This window comes from Mastigoproctus giganteus, chromosome 5, assembly GCF_048544385.1.
Source record: "Mastigoproctus giganteus isolate SK-2022 chromosome 5, ASM4854438v1, whole genome shotgun sequence".
Lineage (NCBI taxonomy): Eukaryota > Metazoa > Arthropoda > Arachnida > Uropygi > Thelyphonidae > Mastigoproctus > Mastigoproctus giganteus.
This window is the reverse complement of record NC_143579.1, coordinates 173,717,845-173,739,345: the sequence shown is the minus strand read 5'-3', so window position 1 is coordinate 173,739,345 and position 21,501 is coordinate 173,717,845. Positions and strand designations below refer to the sequence as shown.

At 36.0% G+C, this 21,501-nt stretch overlaps 1 protein-coding gene across 1 annotated transcript in view; it reads right to left on the bottom strand.

Moving 5' to 3' along the window:
* LOC150085854 (deoxynucleoside triphosphate triphosphohydrolase SAMHD1-like) overlaps positions 1-21,501 on the bottom strand; it is a 207,060-nt gene that overhangs the window by 63,236 nt on the left and 122,323 nt on the right. Inside the window, exon 6 of the mRNA XM_090374716.1 lies at positions 12,910-13,074. Within this exon, the coding sequence (XP_090230842.1) occupies positions 12,910-13,074 (165 nt within the window). The remainder of the gene's footprint in view (positions 1-12,909; positions 13,075-21,501) is intronic.

The window sequence follows — 21,501 nt, the reverse complement described above, 5'->3', positions numbered from 1 at the left end:
ACAGCTTCCTGATGGAATCTAAAACAAAGGCAATGTAGCTTAATTTTATAATCAGAATCCAGTTGATAATACAGTGGCAGACAAAAAAAACTGCATCACTTGTGAATTTTGCAAATAATGTGTTTTGTGCTGATTTGTGGGTTGCAAAAATGTTCAAAATGCATTTGTTAGATGGAATATATATCTCTGTGAATGAAATCCCATAAAAAGGCTCCACTGACATACCTAATTGCCATAAATATCTTCCCAAAGGGTAAAATGCATAATTAATGGAAATATAAGAAATCATGCAAATGGCAATCATGACAACCAAACATACATTTTATTGCATTTACATGTATAAACTAAAATGACAAGTTAACATAACAGTATTCTATAAATTAGCAAAATAAGTCCTCAATATTTTGTTGTTCCTCCTCGATCTGCAATTACAGCCTTGCAATGATCTGGCATAAAGTTGATCAACTTCTGGATATATGGTTGCCCAATTTAATGGTACCACACCCTTACAATGCTCTCCTGCAGCTAAATCTTACTTGTTGATTTATTCTGAGCAATTTTCTGGAACAACATTATGTTCCAGCAACTTTCAATAGGGTTTAAATCTGAACTGTTGCCGGGCCTGTCCAACACTGTACTGCTAGAATTCTTGAGGTATGACTGCACCTTAAGGGAGAAAAACCGAGGGAAAACATTGGTGTAAGTATGTTTTAAGCCTTGTGAGACAAGAAGACAAACTCATCATTAAATCTAAATAGCATTAAACTTACCAATTTTGCTGTATGGCAAAGGTGCTGGGTCCTGTTGAAAAATTCACTTTTGGATGTCTGTGTGGTGATCCCTAATAATGGGTTTCAGGTGCTCCTCGAAGATAGCAGTGTAGGTTTCTGCATTCGCTATTCTGTTAATAAACTTAATTCGCACCACCCCTTTGCTTGTTATGCATCCTCAGACCATCTTACTGGCAGGGAACTTTACAGTCTGTGTTATGCAGTCATGATCGTCTTCTGACATATCACTTCCCATCCAAGCCATGCAGGTTGAATTTCGATTCGTCAGAAAATATGACTGTGTTCCATTGCTCTTTTGTCCAAGAAACATGCATTTTAGCCCAAGCAAGTCACTTCTTCCTCATTTGTTGGGTCAACAACAACAATGACTTCTTCTTAGGCTGATAGACATGCAGACTACATTCCAAAAGTCATCTTTGGATAGTTTGTGTACTTGTTTCAACACCAGAGGCCATCTGAAAGTCCAGTTTTAGATCAGGAGCACTAGCATGGCAATTAAGAAGGCACAGCCATTTCAAATATCGATCTCGGGAAGGCATAGCCACTCTCTTCACATCACTGGTTTCATGCTTTAATTTCAGCACCCACTATAATGTTAACTGATGGCAGCCTATTTTATCAGCGATAGATAGAACATGTAGAAAGCCCTTCATGGGACAGAGCAACAGCTACACTTTTTTTCTTGGTGTCAACTGAACATATGGAGCCATACTTACACTACCACAAAACAGGATACTAATGAGTGTGTATACCCTTCCAATGCTGTATTTATAGAAACGGCTGATGCAATACCTTGTGATTACTGCCTGATGCAATAGAAGCATTATCTGATGCAATACCTTTGCTTTGCGACAAACAAAATGACTGTAATCAAACAATATGTTATATGTTACACTACAAATGTTACTTTTTTAAGGTGATGCAGTTCTTTTGTCCATCACTGTATATGTTATTATTAGCCATATGGTGCAAGGAAGCCTGAGGCTTATGCTGCATAAGCTAAAAAAAAAAAAATTTCCAAGTTACCCTGTGAGAGAGAGAGAGATAAATCTTGATTATTCATCTGCCTTGAACAGCCAAAGCTTCAAGTAATTTGGTTTAATGCAAGCAAAAATTAAAGAAGAAAACTAAACCTGTTAACTAAAAACCCATCCCCCTACATGAAGGTGCAGCACCTCCGTAGTCAGGTGCAGCAGTGCTTAGCACACGCTTCTTGATTAGACCGGGGTTCGAGCCCATGACCACCAAATACAGAGGATGTGGAAAGGTAAGGGAATGACCACCGCATATCCCCGGAGCAATATGGCCTTAGTTGCTAATGGTCCTAAAAACCAAATAACAACAACATGAAGGTGCACCTTTGTAGGGTGCATCGTCATTTCTCTATAAACCATTCCATACACTAATACAAAATCAGAAGCTTTCAAAGTCTCCAGCTTCAATGCTAACTGTGGCCATAAATGTTAGAAGGGAATAATTTAAATGTTGAAAATAATGCCGGAAACCACTTAGGAGGAACATTATTATTTGATTCCACGGTGATAAGAATGTCATAAATTCAAAATTTTTGAAAAATCTATCAAAAATCAAACATATTCCAAATCTGAATGAAATAAGCCAGTTCCTAATACAGAGTGTGAGAACTTTGGTGGCTATACACACAGTAAACAACTGAGTTTTATTTTTCTATATTATAATCAGTAACATAGAAAAGGTAACCCGTATCAGAATTTCTCTTCCAATCAATTCAGATATGGGCTCCTTAATTTTAATGTTACAATTGACACTGGTATTCTATTCAACCTTTTAATTCAAATTAAGATCTTTTTATAGGTGACCTGAAAATCACTGGCAGTCATCACTGTGCTCCATCTGACTGGGATGTATAATTACAAAATTTTGTAGATATTACAAAACCAAAGAATCAGCAAACAAAAGCAGCCATCCAGGAACAGTAGCCTGAATCAGTGAAGCTTTCCTCAAAAAAGATTAGAAACTGAGGTACTGAATTTGATGAAAGCAGTGTCTCCATATTGCAAAATTAGCACTGACATTAGAATATCACCAGTGATGGCCAAATAATACTAAAAACAATACTCACCTTACAAGATCCAGAAACTTCAGGTTCTGCCTGATGCCCCACCACCCAAAAAAAGTGACCAGCTTGAAAGATAAAAATGTGAAAAAGGAGATTCATTTACAACGGGGACAATGCTATCTTTCTTTCTGCTGAGAAGTTATTTTCTGTTCAGCAACTATAAACAAGCAGAACAAAGAATCATTTTCCAAAAAAAATATTCTCTAAGTCTTTTTTTCGGCCATTTGCAAGGAATCTTTTTGTAATAGTGCAGGGAGCAAATTATATCAAATAATACTCCACTGGGTTTTGTGTTAATGTTGAAATTTATCATAAAAACATCCCAAAAACAGACCACTGACCATTGATTTCCACTGAAAAATATTTCAGTGGAAATCAATGAGTCTTTTTGAAAGCTGCTTTTAAAAAGAATCACACAAAGGATAATGTACAAAACTTATTACTGTATACCTACAATTTGGTATGTTCATAATATAATATACATAATACATATACTGTATCATTTTGTTCAATATGTGTACAGGTAACCCCCCCCCCATGTAACACGGTAGTTTGGTTCCTATAGAATCTCATGTAGTGTGAAACCATGTTATACAGGACTAAGAGCCAGTACAAAAGGGGGAATTACATTCCAAGAGATAATAAAAATACACCATTCTAGATTTAGTGTATCCTCTGCTCGCTTCAAAAAATCATTAATCTGAGTTTGCTTGCTTTTGCTTGGTAGATCTTTGTAATTTCGTTGTATGGAACTAAGCATTTTTGAAGCTCCCTTTTGAACTTTGGGCTCTCCTTTTTCAGTAGAAGAATTATGTCTTTCTGTATGCTTTTTAGTGTAAAATTTGGAAGTTCAGAATTTTCATCTGCATATACACATAATATAAATAAATTTTCATCCTCTGAATTGATTTGTTTTGAATCCAATGCCATTTTTATGAGCATCTGCAACTAAGCCTATGTTGCTCTGTGTGTTCAAATTGCATGTGTTCTGGGGTTGATTTTCTATTTTTCTGGACGAAAAACCCAGTTTCTGGGAGAAAAAACCATGCTACCCTCACCTGAGACAGACTAACCCAGCCAAATTGTGAAAAAGACCCATAAGAATTCCTCCTGTCATCGACGAGATTCGAACTTAGGTCTTTTCCACCCAGTCTGGGGATGATGGTGATTCTACCAACTGTGCTACCTAAGAGGGCTTCAGTAGTCATATCATCAAAACCTTTCTCTCCTACTGCCTTAGCAAATATTGCATGGATTCAGTTTTCTGTCGGTTCGACCTATTTCCTGAATGAACTAACGCTGGCCATACATTTTTCCAACACATGTTTAATGTTGACAGTTTTACTTCTTGGAGCAATAAAACTATGATTCCAATACAGTCCACAATTGAAAAATATTTCCATGCCTCCATCACTTCAATTTCCTATCAATTTTTTCCAAAATCCATTGTAATGATTTTCTAATGTAATGAGTGTCATATGATGCTGTTGTTGTTGTTATTTGGTTTTCAGGAGCATTAGCAACTAAGGCTATATTGCTCCGGGGATATGCGGTGGTCATTCCCTGACCTTTCCGCATCTTCCTTTTTTGGTGGTCACAGGCTCGAACCCCAGTCTAATCAAGAAGCGTGTGCTACGCACTGCTGCTCCTGCCCACCTGGCTACGGAGGCGCCACAATATATATATGATGCCTTGATCTAATTAAGGAAGTTGTAGTATGTGGTAGGAACATTACTTCAACATTTGGATGGCCTGGTGTGTTATCCAGTGGTAATAAAACTTTTGAAATCTTGACTTTTCCACAAGTTCAACAAGCACAAGTTCAATAGCACAGAACCTAACATGGAGATTTCCAATAAATTTTTTTTTTTTTTTTGCATAACGATTAGCAAGCCAAAAGCAGGATTCACAAAAAAGAATGGAACTGTTGAAAATTACATCCAGCATAACAGCAGTTTTTCCCTGCAAAAATGCTCAAAAATATCATGTTATGCAAGGTTACAATTCTCTAACCATGTTATATAAGTACCTGTGTTGTGTGAGGATTGCCTTATCAATTGTTTAGAGCGAAACCGTGTTGTAGAAGTACCATGTTGTACGGTGGTTGTCTATATTAGTTTATGGGGAAGATTATCATAAAAGACATACCTGTGCGTTCTCCAAAGCTTTATCTAGGTATGTTTTTTATGATAATCTTCCCCATAAACTAATACATTTATTTAACAAAATAATAAGGTGTGTGTATATATATATATATATATATATATATATATATATATATATATATATATATACATATATATATAACATTATAGACATAGTTGCTTTATTGCCACTGCAATTGCACTAATTTTACATATTAATGATTACCAACACACTATATAACTCATAATATGTGACCTGGACTACGAAAAGATGGTTAACGTGCGGAAAGAAGTTTTCGAGTAAACACAATTCCGTGCAAGGTAGCTGTCTCTCGTGGGACTCTGCTCGCGGTGGGCAACAACTTACAGAAACCTCAGCGATATCTGCTTTATTTTATGACATTCTTTTAGAAGAAATTGGACAAAATACATCCCTTATGTGACAGTCATGAAACCAGCTGCTGATTTGTGTGATGTTTGTAGAAGAAATTCTCTATATATTTTTCAAGCCAAGAACTGCAAGGATGGAGAGAAAAAAACTGAAGCTGAACAGTGCTTTGGACCACCTCCGGAAAGCCAGAAATCAGAGATCACATTACCAAACCTGGTGTCGCAACTCAGATGATATGACTAGGGTGATATCTTTTGATTTTGCTCAAACAGTAAATTATCCAACAAGCCCTTAGCAACCAGGTTCTGCTTATTTCAAGTGCACACGAAAATGTGCAGTATTTGGTATAACCAATGAAAAAAAAAAAAAAATTCAGTTCAACTACTTGATTGACGGGGAGCAAAACATTGGAAAAGGTCCAAATGGTGTGATGAGTTTGTTGCAACACTACCCGGAAACTTCTCAAGAAGCTGAGACCCCTGTCCTATTGCAGACAACTGTGTGGGACAGAATAAAAATAACACAATGCTTCAATATCTAATGTGGAGAGTGGCAAAGGGAATGCAGCAGTGTATTCTCCCCAATTTTCTCCTAACTGGTCATACTAAGTTTAGTCCTGATCGGATGTTTGGAATCTTTAAAGCAAAGTATGCTGTCAGTAATATTGATACCCACAATGACTTGATAAATTGTATTATTACCTCCTCTCCTGGTGGTCATAATAAGGCTGTCTCTGCCAAACAAGTGACTTTGTATGAATGGGATGTATACTTGAAGCAATTTTTCAAACAGTTAGATGGGATTACTAAATACCACCACTTCATGATTTGCCATAGTGGAGCAGTGAAGGCAAGGAAATTTGCTGATGGTAAAGACATTGATGAGTTCATTTTTCTATTAAAACCATTGGATGGAAAGATGCCAAAGGTAATCAAGCCAGGAGGATTGTCACTGGATCAGCAGTGGTACTTGTATAACAACATCAAAGCCTAGTATCAGATTCTTCCAAATCAGATGAAGTGGCCCCACAACCAAATAAAGAATTGAAGAAGCATGGGGATGGGTGAGTGATTGTACAGCGTGAATGTGTGCTATTTGTTCTTAAACTTGATAATTTTGTATGAGTATTTCTGTATGTCTGTTTTTTTTTTTTTTTTACAATCAATAAAATACAGTAAAAATTACATTACAAAATATTTACAGTAAAAATTAAGTATGTTAAATTTTTCGTTTCTTAAGTTTTACAGTTTTTATTTCCCATCATTAGGTACAAGTTGTGAAGCACTGAATTGAGCTAGAGAGATATATATAAAACACTGAACTATGTTAGAAATGGAGGAAATTCCTGCTATCTGGAGTAGAACCATGGAACGATGAAGAAGCATGCCCACACCCACTAAAGAATAATCACCACTCTTTTTTATAAACCAATACTAAACAGAATAATAAATAAAAAGAACTCTCCAAGGGGCACATTAGCTCGTGAACTAAAAAAAAAAAAAAAAAAAATTTTTTTTCACTCACTTATTCATCTTTTTGTCACCCACCAAGGGGATGCAATGATGTGTAGTGTAAATTTAAATACTAATTAAAACTATGGTTAGTGTGTACTTAACTGTAGCATTTATGGTTTGCATTCTTTTTCTCACACACTTACACTTTCATTCATTCTTCTGGCTTTCATTTCATTTATTCAACTCTTGCTTTCTGCACTACACTCTCTGCACACCTCAACTTACTGTTATTCTTCAGTTGTGGTGCAGGCCTAGCCTACACCACAACTGAAGAATAACAACTGAATAAAACTGACGAATTTGAAGTGCTGATCAAGACATCAAAGGCGGATATTGTTGGGATATCAGAGACATGGTGTCACACAGATATAAACAGTGGAGAATTGGAATTTGGGGAGTACAATGTTCAGAGAGGACAGACAGGAATAGGAAGGGAGGAGGGGTTATGCTGTTAGTTAAGAAACAAAATCTAAGGAAGTGCATCCAGTTGACATGGGTGGACAGTGCAATGTTGAGTCTATTTGGTATGACATAAACACTGGGAAAGGGAAAATGGGAGTAGGAGTATGTTATAGGCCTAATGACGCTGATGAGTACAATTAACAGTTGTGCAGAGAAATAGAATGGGCTATTAAATCAGAATGTCTTGTAATGGGGGATTTTAACTTTCCAGATACTGACAGGAACTTGTGGGTTTGTCACTCGCACGCTAGCAAGACTTTTGTGGATTTACTGGAGGATTGTCTTCTACAGCAACATGTTCGAGGCGCAACCAGAGGGAGTAATACCCTTGATCTGATTATCAGCAGTGATGATGCATGCATTAGGAATTTCCAGATAAAGGAACCACTAGGTAACAGTAATCACAGTGCACTGATGTGGGAGTTACTTAAATATGTAAGTACCATGGGTTTTTGTTTTCATAAAGGTGACTACAGAGGTCTCAGACAGTTTTTTTTTAAATTCTATAGAGTTGCATCAACCAATGTAACAAACAGTCAATTCTAAATGTGAAGCCTTCGGGGACTTAATCTTGGAGGCTACTAGGCTTTTCATACTAACTAAGAAATACTATTCAAGGTTCAGGCCTAAATGGATGTGAGATGAATTAATGAGGCTCATGGCAGAGAAGAAAAATGCATGGGATGCATATAAATTATCAGGCGACACAGAAGACTACAACAGATGTAAGCTAATCTGTAATCACGTCACAAAGGAGGTTATGCAGGTGAAGGCAGATTACAAGAAATTTTTTGGCAAAGGACACAAAGAATTCTTTACTTATGTAAACTCTAGAAGGAAGGGGATGAATCAGATTGGTTCACTTAACATAGATGGTTCAACTATTGCTGATCCTGCTCAAGTAGCTAATAAACTCAATCAGTATTTTGCATCTACATTCACACATCAGGAGTTATTCAAGGAGGGGAATGCCAGAAGTTTATCAAACTCTAGCAAGAAACTAAGTGATTTTGTGATAACTGAAAGCAAAGTGGAGGAGAAATTGTTGAAGTTAAACATAAAAAAAGGCATCTGGGGCAGATGGAATCTATCCAGTTATAATGAAGGAGGCAGCAAGGGAAGTAAGCACACCCTTATCCATAATTATGAGAGCATCCTTAGAGTCAGAGGAGGCCCCCATGGACTGGAAATGTGCAAATGTATCCCCAATTCACAAAGGGTGACACAAATAATTATAGACCTGCTAGTTTAACTTCTGTTCTGGGGAAATAATGGAGTCTCTGGTTAAAGGATCTGGTTAAAGATACTGGATCACCTATACAAGGCAGCAGCAATAGTTCGTACACAGCATGGGTTTGTTAAGGGTTTGTCTTGTTTGACCAATTTGATTGGATACTACTATGTGGTCACAAAGGAACTGGACGCTAAAAATAATTTTGATATCATATATTTGGATTTCAGGAAAGCTTTTGATACTGTTGCACATGGAAGACTGGTACAAATTGGGGCAGTATGGCATTAAGGGCAAGTTACTGCAATGGATAAAAGGATGGTTGAGTGGGAGATGGCAGAGGGTGGTAATAAATGGATACTGCTCAATGTGGACTAATGTTATTAGCGGAGTCACCCAAGGTTCAGTGCTGGGCCCATTGTTGTTTTCTGTATTTATCCATGATATTGATGAAGGTATATATCAGGCTTGATGTCCAAGTTTGCAGATGATACAAACATTGCTAGGCTTGTTAATGACAGTAAAGACAGTATGCTACTTCAACAGGATCTAGAAAAGTTAGGAAGATGGGCTGAGAAGTGGCAACTGTAGTTTAACATTGACAAATGCAAATTACTGTGTATGGTTAGCAGTAACCCAAGAGAAACATACCAACTCTGTGGTACTACACTCAGGGAGGTGGAGAATGAAAAAGACCTGGTAGTAATTGTGCATTCAGATATGAATTTCTCTGATCAGTGCAGACGGGCTGCCAGAGCAGGTCATGGAATTTTGTCAACGACATATAGAAAGTTTGCTAGCAGAAACAAGGAGGTGATTATCCCTTTGTATAAGGCAATGGTCAGGCCACACCTTGAGTACTGTATACAGGTGTGGAGGCTTCATTTTAGGAAGGATGTAGAGTTGCAAGAACAAATATAGAGAAGGGTAACAAGATTGATGAGAGGAACAAAGGGCTTATGAAGAAAGGCTTAAGTTCTGCAAGTTGCAGCATCTGGAGACTAGGCACCTGAGGGGTGATCTGATTGAGGTCTATAAGGCCTCGAATGGTTTGAACAGGCTCAGTGCTGACAGGATACTTCCGCTTGCTCAGACTAAGAACCTGAGGGGACATAGATTCAAACTGAGGAATGACAGTTGCAGAATAGATGTGCGGAAGTTTGCCTTTAGCCAGCAGGTAGTAGATTGCTGGAACAGACTTTTATCTGTTGTTGTGGAAGTTGATAGCTTAAATAAATTTAAGGCTGAACTAGACAAGCATTTGGAATGAATGGATCAGGAAATGGGAAGGATTTTTTTTTTTTTTTTTTGGCTGATGCTGTATAAGCTTGCTTTCTTGCATCATGTGCCTCTGCTAATGCTAATAAAAAAGGTGATTCAAATTATAGGTCTGAATTTTACTGTTACTCTATCTTTTGTATCGCAATTTTGCTGGAGATGCATGAAGTGAAACGTAAACATAGGTGAACTCATTTGAGAAAGTAATGTAACACTGCATTACATTTTTCTATTGTGATTACCTTGGGGCATTTTTGTACATTCAGCAACAGTGAGAGAGCTTGGGTTTTTTAGAAATGATTATATTTATCCATGAGTTGACTTAAATAACTAATATCAATTTTAATTAGAAAACATAACCCAATTGGTGAATCCGTTATTCATTAAAAACTCAAAGGGCCCTACTGTGACCAGTTTCAGACCTATATGGGTTGGTCAAAGACAACAGGTAGCTTCAATCAGCTACTTTTTGTAAAGCAGTTAATAAATGTATCAAATCTAAATAAGCAGCCAAGTGGTGTGTGTGAAAGAAAAGTTCTGCCTGAAAACATAACTTCCTTTATATGTAGAATAAAATTCCTATTAGTGACTGCATTGGCACAATGCAACAGTTTAATAAAGAAGTGAGGTATTGACAAAGCTGAGGAAATAATGCTAAAACACTGCATTATGGTTTTCTGTCATGATTCTATGGGGATACTTTTGTCCCTCCAAAGAGAGCTTGGTCTCTCTCTAATGGCTATGTTTATTCACAAGTCAACCTAAAATAATTAATATCAGTTTTAATTGAATAACATCACGAAATACTAAATTCTTTATTCACACACATACACAGTAATGAATTCAGACTCTTTTCTGATAATTGGCACAAATAGGTCCAAAGAGGTCACAACAGTGCCTTTGAATTTTTAAGAAATAATGGATTCTCCTACAGGGTGATGTTATTCAATTAAAAATGATATTAGGGTCTTCTCGTGGACAAAGTCATTCCTAACAATAACCAAATTGTGTCAACGTAGGGACAAAATGTCCTCAGACAATCATAACAGAAAAACATAATATAATGTTGTGTTACTTTCTCAAACTATTTCAGTAGTTCGAGAAAGAAGTGGGATACTATTTCAATGCTGAAATAGTACTCTGCTTTTTTACTGTGTGTGAACTGAATTCCATTCTGTTCTGGAAAAAAAACGGATTAAATAAATATAGGAACTGTGCATGCACCAGATCTGAAAATTTCACATGTACAGTAAAATTACTATATATAAAATGTATTTAGAAATGTATTAACTCACGTATCACAACTTATCAGTTAGACGTGTATCTCATACAAGTCTAATTGATAAGTTTGATTTAATTCCAGATGTAAACAAAGCTTAAGAGTGTTGAAGAGGCCTGTCATAAATTAAGTGGTTAAAAATCTTCAATGACTATGACCAGCAGAAAATTAACAATAAGCAGCTGGGCTGTATAATTATTTTTCACACGGACATAAGGTACATAAATATTCCTATATGGGTCCTGTGCTATGCTACACTGGGTCCACTGGCAAATGAAATGAAAACTAAAGACAACCTCAAGTGTTTGGTTGTATCACTAAAAAATAATTTAAAGGGAATGGAAATTGTGCAAAATTATGGCATCGAAGCCAGGTATACCAAAATAAACTGTCATATCTTGACATAGTAGTCGAACTTTTAGTGCTATAAAATGTTCCAAAGCTGAGAGAAGAAAAAAATTAACAGTCAAAACTTATTTAATAACTAACTAGAGAACCCCCAGCTTGCTACACAGGTGATTTGTTTACATATAACTAAACTCGTCCTCAGCTCTCTCAGCAACTGCTTTTTTGATGGTAGATTGCTAGCCACTTTGACATGATTCAGCAGTCAATTAATCATTCTAATGTGATTTTATTTGTTGAAGTTACTCTCAAGACTGCTTGCAAATATCTTAACCAAACCTAATATCATAAATAAAAAATTACCTATTTCATCAACATGTAAATTGGGAATGAATTCAGCAAATTTCATTATCTTATGCTAAAACTGACACAACAGATATTTGAACAGATTCAGAAGATAAAATAAAAACTACCTGTTTCACAAATGAATAAAATGTGCTGGTTTTTCATCGTGTTTAATACAGTAAAAATAATGTCCATGTTTAACTGCTAACAGTAGTTTCAGATAGATTTTATATATGTAGATATTTGTTTAATATAATTTCTGTTTTATTTATGTATAGTAAACAGGGGGGGGGGGGAGATTTCTTCTAATTTACTAAACAAAATAGAAATTACAGTAAATTCTCTCTCTCTCTCTCTCTCTCTCTCTCTCTCTCTGTGTGTGTGTGTGTGTGTGTGTGTGTGTGTGGGGGGGGAAGAGAGAAAGAGATTTATTTAATTACAAATTACTGCAGTTCTATTATATCAGCTATATTTTTTGTATACTTTCTGTAATTTCATGCTTTAACAGGAGCATCCAACCTTTTTTTGGTTAGGGGCAAAAACAGATAAAATGTTGAAGATTGAAAGCAACATGGGTTGTTGCAGCAAGTATGTTTTGGGCCACAAGCACAGTTCCTTACCAGTGATTATGCATTTCTCAAAATAGAATTTAATTTTTGTTATTTTCGTTCATATTTATTCAGTTTTTTTTTTTTTTTTACATTTAATAATTAAATATGAAAGTTCATCAATTATTACCTAATACTAATAATAATTTTATTATACGGTTATAATAATATTGCTAAATGCTGAGGAAGATACATAAAACATGAGGAAGCAATATCAAAAAAATCGAATATTATAAAAGATTTTCAAAAGTCAATGTGAATTATATTTTGTGACATACTAGTTTTAAACTTGGAGGATGCATAACACTTGAAGTCTGCAGTTCATACTGCAGAGGCGGAATGGGCAGAACATTACCTGCTGGTTGAAAACCCCTGCTTTAATATAAATACAGAGCAGAACACCGATTTAACTGCAACACTTACTTTATCCCGAAAGCATATTTTTTTCTCTCCTTTGACATCAATGACTCTTGCACAGAGCATTAAACGTTCATAATTAAAGCTACAGTTAAAACCTAAATAATGGCAGTCTCTCATAAAGTAATCCCACTTATCCACATCCAGTCCTGATTCCTCATTGTTAACAACCTTGAAAAAATAAAATTAACTTAAGATAAAATAAAACTTAAAATAGTAATTCATAATTTTTAATAAAAGCATGCATGATAATTTGCTTTGTTACATTTCAAGATGGCATATTGTTTATCCAAAAATGGAAGTTTAAAATAAATATTTTCTCACAAATGTTATAAAACTTAGAGAGAGACCTAAAATATCAAGTGAAAGTGGATGACACATATTACAATATAAATATTAAATGGGTTATATGGTGTTAAACTCAATTCCTGCTGTTTTTTTTTTTTTTTTTTTTTTTTAAATGTGTGTACAGGTAGTTCTCGACTTGAAGAGTTAATTCGTTCCTAGCGCACACTTGTAAAGCTGGAATTAAATCCCATAGACAATGTTAAAAATAGAGGTTGTGTTCACAATGATTGATTTTTCCAAAGAAATTAAAACAGCCTGTAAAATCAAGCAAATTATAATAATAAAGAAATTATTTATGGCTTACAAATGTTAAAGAATGTTTATTCTTTATCATCATCATCGACTAAATGCACACTCGTTGATAACTCATTATTGACTCGGCACTCAATTTGTACAAGGAGTCATCTTCTTCAGAAATGCTTCAAGAGGCGTTTGTTTCCAAGATAAGCTTCTCTTTTCTTTATAAATTTCAATAGCATGCATAAGCATGTTTTAATGCGCAAATTGCACATAACATACACAAATTTTTAAATCACAAATTGCAACTAACATGATTTGTGCAGAGTATCAAGTTTACAAAGCTTAAAAAAAAAAAAAAAAAAGGAATGAAGAGAAGATTCTGAAAATTTGTTTTTTATACGACTGAAGATTTCATTAAAGGGGAAACACATTTCACCATAATAATGCAAAATGCCACACAATTCCAGCTATCGGTATTTTCGCAAATACAATAACATCAAGTTTACTACCCATTTATAATTGCTTGCAGTAACAGAAAAGCCCAATAAACCGGAAACTGCAAATTGCTTTTGTTTTATGGTTGTGACTTCCAGAAATCAGAAATGTGTTTTATAAAAATATCACAAAGCCATTCAAAATTAGTTCTTATAACAGAACATATGATAATGATGAAAGTGTAGTGCGTTTAATGATTTGAATTGGTAACTAATACAATTTACACTATAAAATGACCCTTTAGAGAGTTATATAGCGAAAATCTCAACTTCCGAGGTCATGGAACGAATTACCAAAAAACAATGTGTTATTGGATTCACATTACGATATTGTCACAATATGTTGGTGTCTCTGGAACAGATTAATATCATAAATGGGTACACTGTATTGTATGGCTATGTGCGTGGTTTAAAATGAAGTATTTATGAATGCTTAACATTCATTTTTTTGAAATTAATGTTCATATTTTTTATTTTGTTGATACTTGATAAAAAAAAAAAAAAAACTCGTAAAGTGAAAACTCAAAGCGAGAACTGCCTGTATATGAGATTCTGATATATGGGAGAAATAAGGGTATTAATTGACATTCATATCCAGAAAACTATCTCAAGAAGTGAACAGTGATAAGATATTATGGATGTCAATATTCCAGTGATTCTGTTGTCAATTTTCAAGACATTAGGAAGTGTATCTACAGACCTTAAGATTGCAAGAAAAAATAAATCACAGAATTATAAAGCAGTTAATTTATGTTGACTGATTTATCAATAAATATTATTTTTTTGGCTGTTAAATTACATGAATAGAACTTTAGATGGTATAATCAGAAGAGAGAAAAGCCAGTGAATTACAGGTGTGTACATGTCACACACCTGTAATGAGAAAGCAAATGAATATAAAACACAATTATGCCTGGCATTTGTGGATTATGAAAAGGCATTTGACTCCATACAGCATAAGGCAATGTTTCGGGCACTGGAAAGACAAGGCATAGATACCCCATATATTATGGTTTTGAAGAAAATATATGAGAGTGCTACCTCCTTTATTAGACTAGACAAAGACAGTAGAAAATTTAAAATCGAGAAAGGAGTTAGACAAGGAGACACAATATCTCCGAAGCTGTTTACTGCTGCCCTTGAGAAAGCTTTCAGAAGATTAGACTGGTCGCAGAAAGGAGTCAATGTGAACAAATCGTAAATGTGAACATTTACGATTTGCAGATGACATTGTGGTCATAAGCCACGATCCCAAAGAATTAGAGGAAAATCTTAATCAGTTATGCACAGTTAGTAAGGATTTTGGACTAAAGATGAATATGACTAAAACAGAAGTAATGATGAACAAGTATGCCACAGAAAGGGAAATAATGATTGAAGGAGCAGTAATTGAAAAGGTGGAGTCATATACTTATCTGGGACAAGTTATTAGCTGTAATAATGATAAATGGCTGGAAGTCAAGAGAAGAATAAATTTTGGATGGATAGCATTCAGGAAATATAGTCACATACTGAAGAGCAATATCCCAGTTTGTCTGAAACGTAAAATAATGAACCAATGTATACTCCCCACCATGACTTATGGAAGTGAAACTTGGGCACTCACCAAAAGAATGGAAGAGAAGCTGAGAACTACACAGCGAAGAATGGAACGAATTATATTGGGAATCAGACTGTTAGATAAGAAGAGAAACACATGGATTAGGCAGCAAACTCAAGTAAAGGACATTCTTATCAAGACTAAAGGACTAAAATGATCTTGGGCAGGACACATAGCTCGAAGACATGATGACAGATAGACTAAGAAAATAACAGAATGGTATCCAAGAGGAGCTAGAAGAAAACCTGGAAGACAAAGGCGGAGATGGATAGATGAAATTCATGAGTTTGTGGGTAGTAAATGGATGGCCAGTTCTCAAAACAGAAGGAACTGGAAAGTTGCTGGAGAGGCCTTCATCCTGCAGTGGATTGAAAAATGGCTGATGATGATGACATGTCACTTGCTCCCTTCAGCCAAGATGCATACCTGAATATATGTAAATATATCAGCTCATGCAACTAGGTATGTCTATATCAAGGATATTTACTGCAGCAAGAATTTTTCTTTGTCCAGAAAATTATGTATTAATTATGTAAACATTGTATTTTAAGTAACTTGAAAATAAAAAAAAACACTGGTTCACCACATCTGATCTTTTAGCTAAGATCATATTTAACCAACTATTCATTATTCTGAAATTGAAGCAGCTCATAGTGCACAGAGAACTGCAGACCTCAACTTACTGAAAACAGGAAGAGGCCTTTCTTGTGGTGGAGAACTGGACTAAATTGAATGCTTGGTTTCAATTCTGTTTAGTAATTATTGCATCATTTAACTATTATTGCATTGTGCAGAAAAATAAAAGTGTATCAAAATGTACTGTGACAAACTTGCTGAAAGGACTGATCCTCTATTCAAATTTCAGTCTACTTAAGACTCCTGAAGTATAGGAGCACTTTAGCAAAGACACTCTCTCCCTCCCCCTCTCTCTTGACTAGCTACTACTACAACTTGGTTCATGGCCTAGGGAAAGTGTATATTGTTGAAGTTGTGGAAAATTATCTTTCCTCCTATGTGTAAGATAGATGTTTTGAACAGTTAAGGCTAGCAGCTATGGCTAATCCATATCCTGTTGCTCTCAAAATTGTAATCCTGACTGACACACAGGGACAATTTCACATTATAAATTAAATGCTTGTAGTATGGACAAACATGAACACAATTTCTTATCAATTTTATTTTCCTTGGTTGCCAATACTATTTGGAGAATAGTGAAAATCTAAACACTTCAATCTACACCCAATGTAATCTGTCTTCAATTTCTTAAAGAATTACAGATTATTCTCAGATGTTTTGTGGTATTTCCTGTACCTCTTCTGTTACTGTGAAGATAGCAAAACAGGCTAATTATTATCATTAGCCACATGGTTCAAGGAAGCCTGAGGCTTTTGCTGCACCAGCCAAAAAAAAAATTTGAGTTACAGAGAGAGAGTCAGAAATAGAACGGAATCACCAATGTTTTTAATTAAATTATACCAAGTTCATTCTTTAATTTTTACTTACTTAACAATCTTATTTGCATGTAAGTTTACTTACTTAATAGGTAAAGTGATTGATATTAATAGATCCATTATTCCGGAGGCTCACATCTGGTGAGTATGGGACACACCCAGGGTCCTGAGCTGGATATCATCATTCTTCTCTTTCTTGGTGATTTTCTTTCTTTCTTTCTTTCTCTCTCTCTCTCTCTCTCTCTCTCTCTCTCTCTCTCTCTCTCTCTCTCTCTCTCTGGGTAATTCAGAATTTTTTTTTTTTTATCCTGGTGCAGCATAAGCCTCAGGCTTCCTTGCACCATATGGCTAATAATAATAATTAACAGAGAACTTTTAATAATCAATTAATATTCATAGTTCAAATGTTAATAAATAACAAATACCAATATACATGAACTGCTGTCTTTATTACATTGCAGCTCCACACACAACTAAGACAGATTATTATTAAGCTAAGTTGGCATCAATGACTATGTTTACTCAGACTATGGTTACTCGAAAGAAAAATTCAAGGTTAAAATCTACTGGAGTCAGTCACATGTTAGGCCCAGAATAAGGAATTGGTTCAATGATAGAGGGATTATAGGTTAGTCATCTTTCTCTTCTATTCTTTAAGACTATCTTAATTACCGTATTTCCCCATGTAATAAGACGCACCTTTTTTCGAAAATTTCAGGTCTAAGAACTGGGTGCACCTTATACAGTGGTTGTAGATTTTTTTGTACTTGCATTTCCCACTTTTTCACGCTTGTTGTCTTTGCGCTCATTGTTTCCGGTATATTAGGTTACGTTTTGCCACGTTCTGCCCAGAAATGGCTCAGGAAAGATTTTCGTACAGTGCTGAATTCAAGTTAAAAGTGATCCAGTTTGCAAAAGTGAATGGAAATCATGCTGCTGAAAGTAAGTTTTGTCCTCCTCCAACTGAGAAAACAATCGGAGACTGGCTACGGGAAGAAGAAACCCTACTGAAAATGCCACGGCAGAAGAAGGCCATGAGCGGCAAGTCAGCAAAATGGCCTGATTTAGAGAGGGAATTGAAGATATGGATTGAAGAGCAAAGGGCAATTGGAATTCCTGTGTCCACAAAGATGGTTCGGCATGAGGCAAGAAGAATTGCTGACGAAAAAGAAGTTACTGATTTCAAAGGAGAACACAACTGGTGCTTCAGGTTCATGAAATGGAATGGACTAAGCATGTGTACACACACCAGACTTGCCCAAAAGATGCCTGAAAGCTATGAGCAGAAGGTCCTTGAATTTCATCGTTTTGTCATTCAATGTCGGAAGACACATCAGTTTGAGTTGGGACAGATTGAAAATATGGACGAAGTCCCCCTTCAATTTGATGTCCCAAGTAACAGAACTGTTGTTAAGAAGGGGGTGAAAACTGTAACTGTGAAGACATGTGGACATGAAGAGCCATTATACAGTTGTTCTAGCTTGTTGTGCCAACGGAACCAAGCTGCCTCCTATGCTGATTTTCAAACGCAAAACAATGCCAAAAGAAGACATTCCTCGAGAAGTGATTGTCCACATTCATGACAAGGGTTGGGTGGATCAGGATGGGATGAAGATCTCGTTTGAGAAAGTTTGGAGCAGGAGACCAGGTGGGCTCTTATGCAAACCTGCCCTATTGGTGCTTGATCAGCTCAGGGCACACATAACAAAAAACACAAAGAAGATTGCTGCAGAGCAAAAAACAAAACTTGCCATCATACCTGGAGGCTTGACATCCCAGCTCCAACCACTTGATGTCAGCATTAACAAACCCTTCAAAGCTGCAATGAGAAACAAATGGAACCAATGGATGAAGTCTTCTGGAGACAATTTTACACCAGCAGGAAGAGTGAAGAAACCAACTATAGAAGTTTGTACCTGGGTGAAAAGATCCTGGGATAATATCAAGATTGAGATCGTTGTCAAGTCATTTAAGAAGTGTGGCATTTCAAATGTCATAGATGGAACTGAGGACGAGGCAATATATGAAGACAGTGATTCGTCATCAGACACAGTGAGGACAAGCTAATGGATGGGAGTTTTGACAGTGATGAGGAGTTGTATGAATTTTATGATGAATAAAACTTGAGTTCAATCACTTTATGTAATACATTTTTTTTTTTTTTCAAATTTCTGGCCCCAAAATTAAGGTGTTTTATACATGGGAACATCTTATACATGGGGAAATACGCTATGTAGGTGGATTACGGATTATGTTAGAAGGGATAGTGGGGAGTTCACTGTTATGGTTTCTGACATTTTTTGAATCTATTAATAATATTTTTATTTATTTGTTCTAAAGACTATTGTGACAGTGCCAGGTAGCTAGGTGGGAGCACATACTAATAGCATAATGGCAGCTGTAAGTGCAGGTGAAGTATCTTGTAATGCTTTTATTGAGGCAAGCAGCAGCCTAAAAACAAGGTGTAGGAGGAGGATTACAAGGCCTGCTAAGAGTTCTCGCAGAATAAACAAATATATGGGCTTTTAAGTTACTAAGGCAAAAACAGGCACAAACATACTTGCTTATACCCTAATACTAAGAGCATGATAAATAAATTTGGCAAAATTGAAGTATATAGTTAAGAAATCAAATGCAGACATTATAGGGATATCAGAAATATGGTACCATTCGCATACAAAGGATGCAGAATGTGAATGCAGTAAGTACAATGTATACAAAAAATTCAGAATTTCCTACTGAAAGGGATTTCTAGTGTAATGCTGATTTAGTCTGGTGTGACAAACATTGGGAAAACAAAATTGGAGGGAAGGGAGTTAATAGGCCAAATGATTGTGATGAGTATAATGAATAACTATACAGACAAATAAATTGGGTCAGTAAATCAGAATATTTTATCATGAGGATTTTATCTTTCCAAGTACCATTTAGAACTTAACAGATAATCACTTTCGGTGGCAGAAAATTTATAACAGCATGGGAACAATATTCCAGTATGGTAGATTTGTGATGTGTAGAGTGAACAACTGTTTGGAAGAAAAGTAATGCCGAGAGCAAAAGAGAAAACCCAGTTTTTTAGATCTAGAGGAAGCAATATTTGTAATGTGCTTATGCCAAGAGAAATTAGAAGTCAGTGTACTCCAACAGAGATACATGATCTTGCCTAGAAATCAGTGTAATAAAAATTAAGCACAGGAGCAAAAGATTACTTTTTGTGGGATATGTTGTTGTTATTTGGTTTTTTAGGAGCATTAGCAACTAAGGCCATATTGCTCCGGGGATATGCGGTGGTCATTCCCCGACCTTTCCACATCCTACGTATTTGATGGTCACGGGCTCAAACCCCGGTCTAATCAAGAAGCGTGTGCTACGCACTGCTGTTCCTGTTCACCTGGCTACGGAGGCGCCTTTGTGAGATATAAGGCAATAATTAGTTTCAGAAGGACTGAAATTAACAAAGTTACCTTTTCCCCACTGAAGAATTACCTGGAAAATCAGCATTTAAGGAATTCGTATTGGATACTACGAATTCCTTAAATGCTTAAATTCTTGCCCCGCGTCAGTTTGTGCAGGGCAAGATTTTTCAAACTGGAAGTTGGAATGCAATGTGGTATCATCAGCAAAACTATGGTTAGGGTTTCTGGTCAATGGAAGATGGTCATTAACATACAAGAGGAAAAGAGTGGGAGAAAGAACTGAACTATGGGAAACACCAGCATTAGTGGAGAAGTTAGAAGACAAGGTAAAGAGACACCTACCATCGCCTGCAGTGAGCCGTCAGAGAGAAAACTGGAAGCTTAGTTAGAAGACCTTTATGCCAAAAACAAACAAAAGCCTTTGAAATGTCAAGAGTGACTGCTTGAGTTTTAGTAAGTTTCCATTGAATTTGTCACTCAGATGTGTAATATAAGCTGGAATATCACCAGTGGATCAACACTGACGGAATGCATACTGGCAATCATTGATCAGATGGAAAGTTATTAGATAGTTTAACAGTTGGTGGTTAATTGGTTTCTTCATTATTTTAGAATGAGCAGAAGTACAATGGGAGTGATTTGTTACTCTTCTTAGGAACTGGCTGGATATGAGCAAATTTCCAAGAAGGGGAAACACCTTTGGAACAAGAAAGAGAAAAAAAAAGGCAACACCGAAGAGGAGTAAGTTCAGGAGCACAGGTTTTGAGAAAAAGTGGTAAAATACCATCAGGACCTGGAGCTTTCTTAGCATTGAGATTGTTCAAAATCCTTCTGACATCCTTTTGATGGAAGACCATAGGAGGCATTGAATGGAGTGTACTGGGAATTGTAAGTCATTTACCAAGAACATCAATACACGAGTTGGAAACAAATTAGGATGCTAGCGGGTCAGCTTTAAGTCAATTGCGATATGCAACATTTTTATTCAGATAAAGGAGGAGATTTTAAAGTGGAGTGTGGAATAAAAGATTTCATTCCTACAATAATAA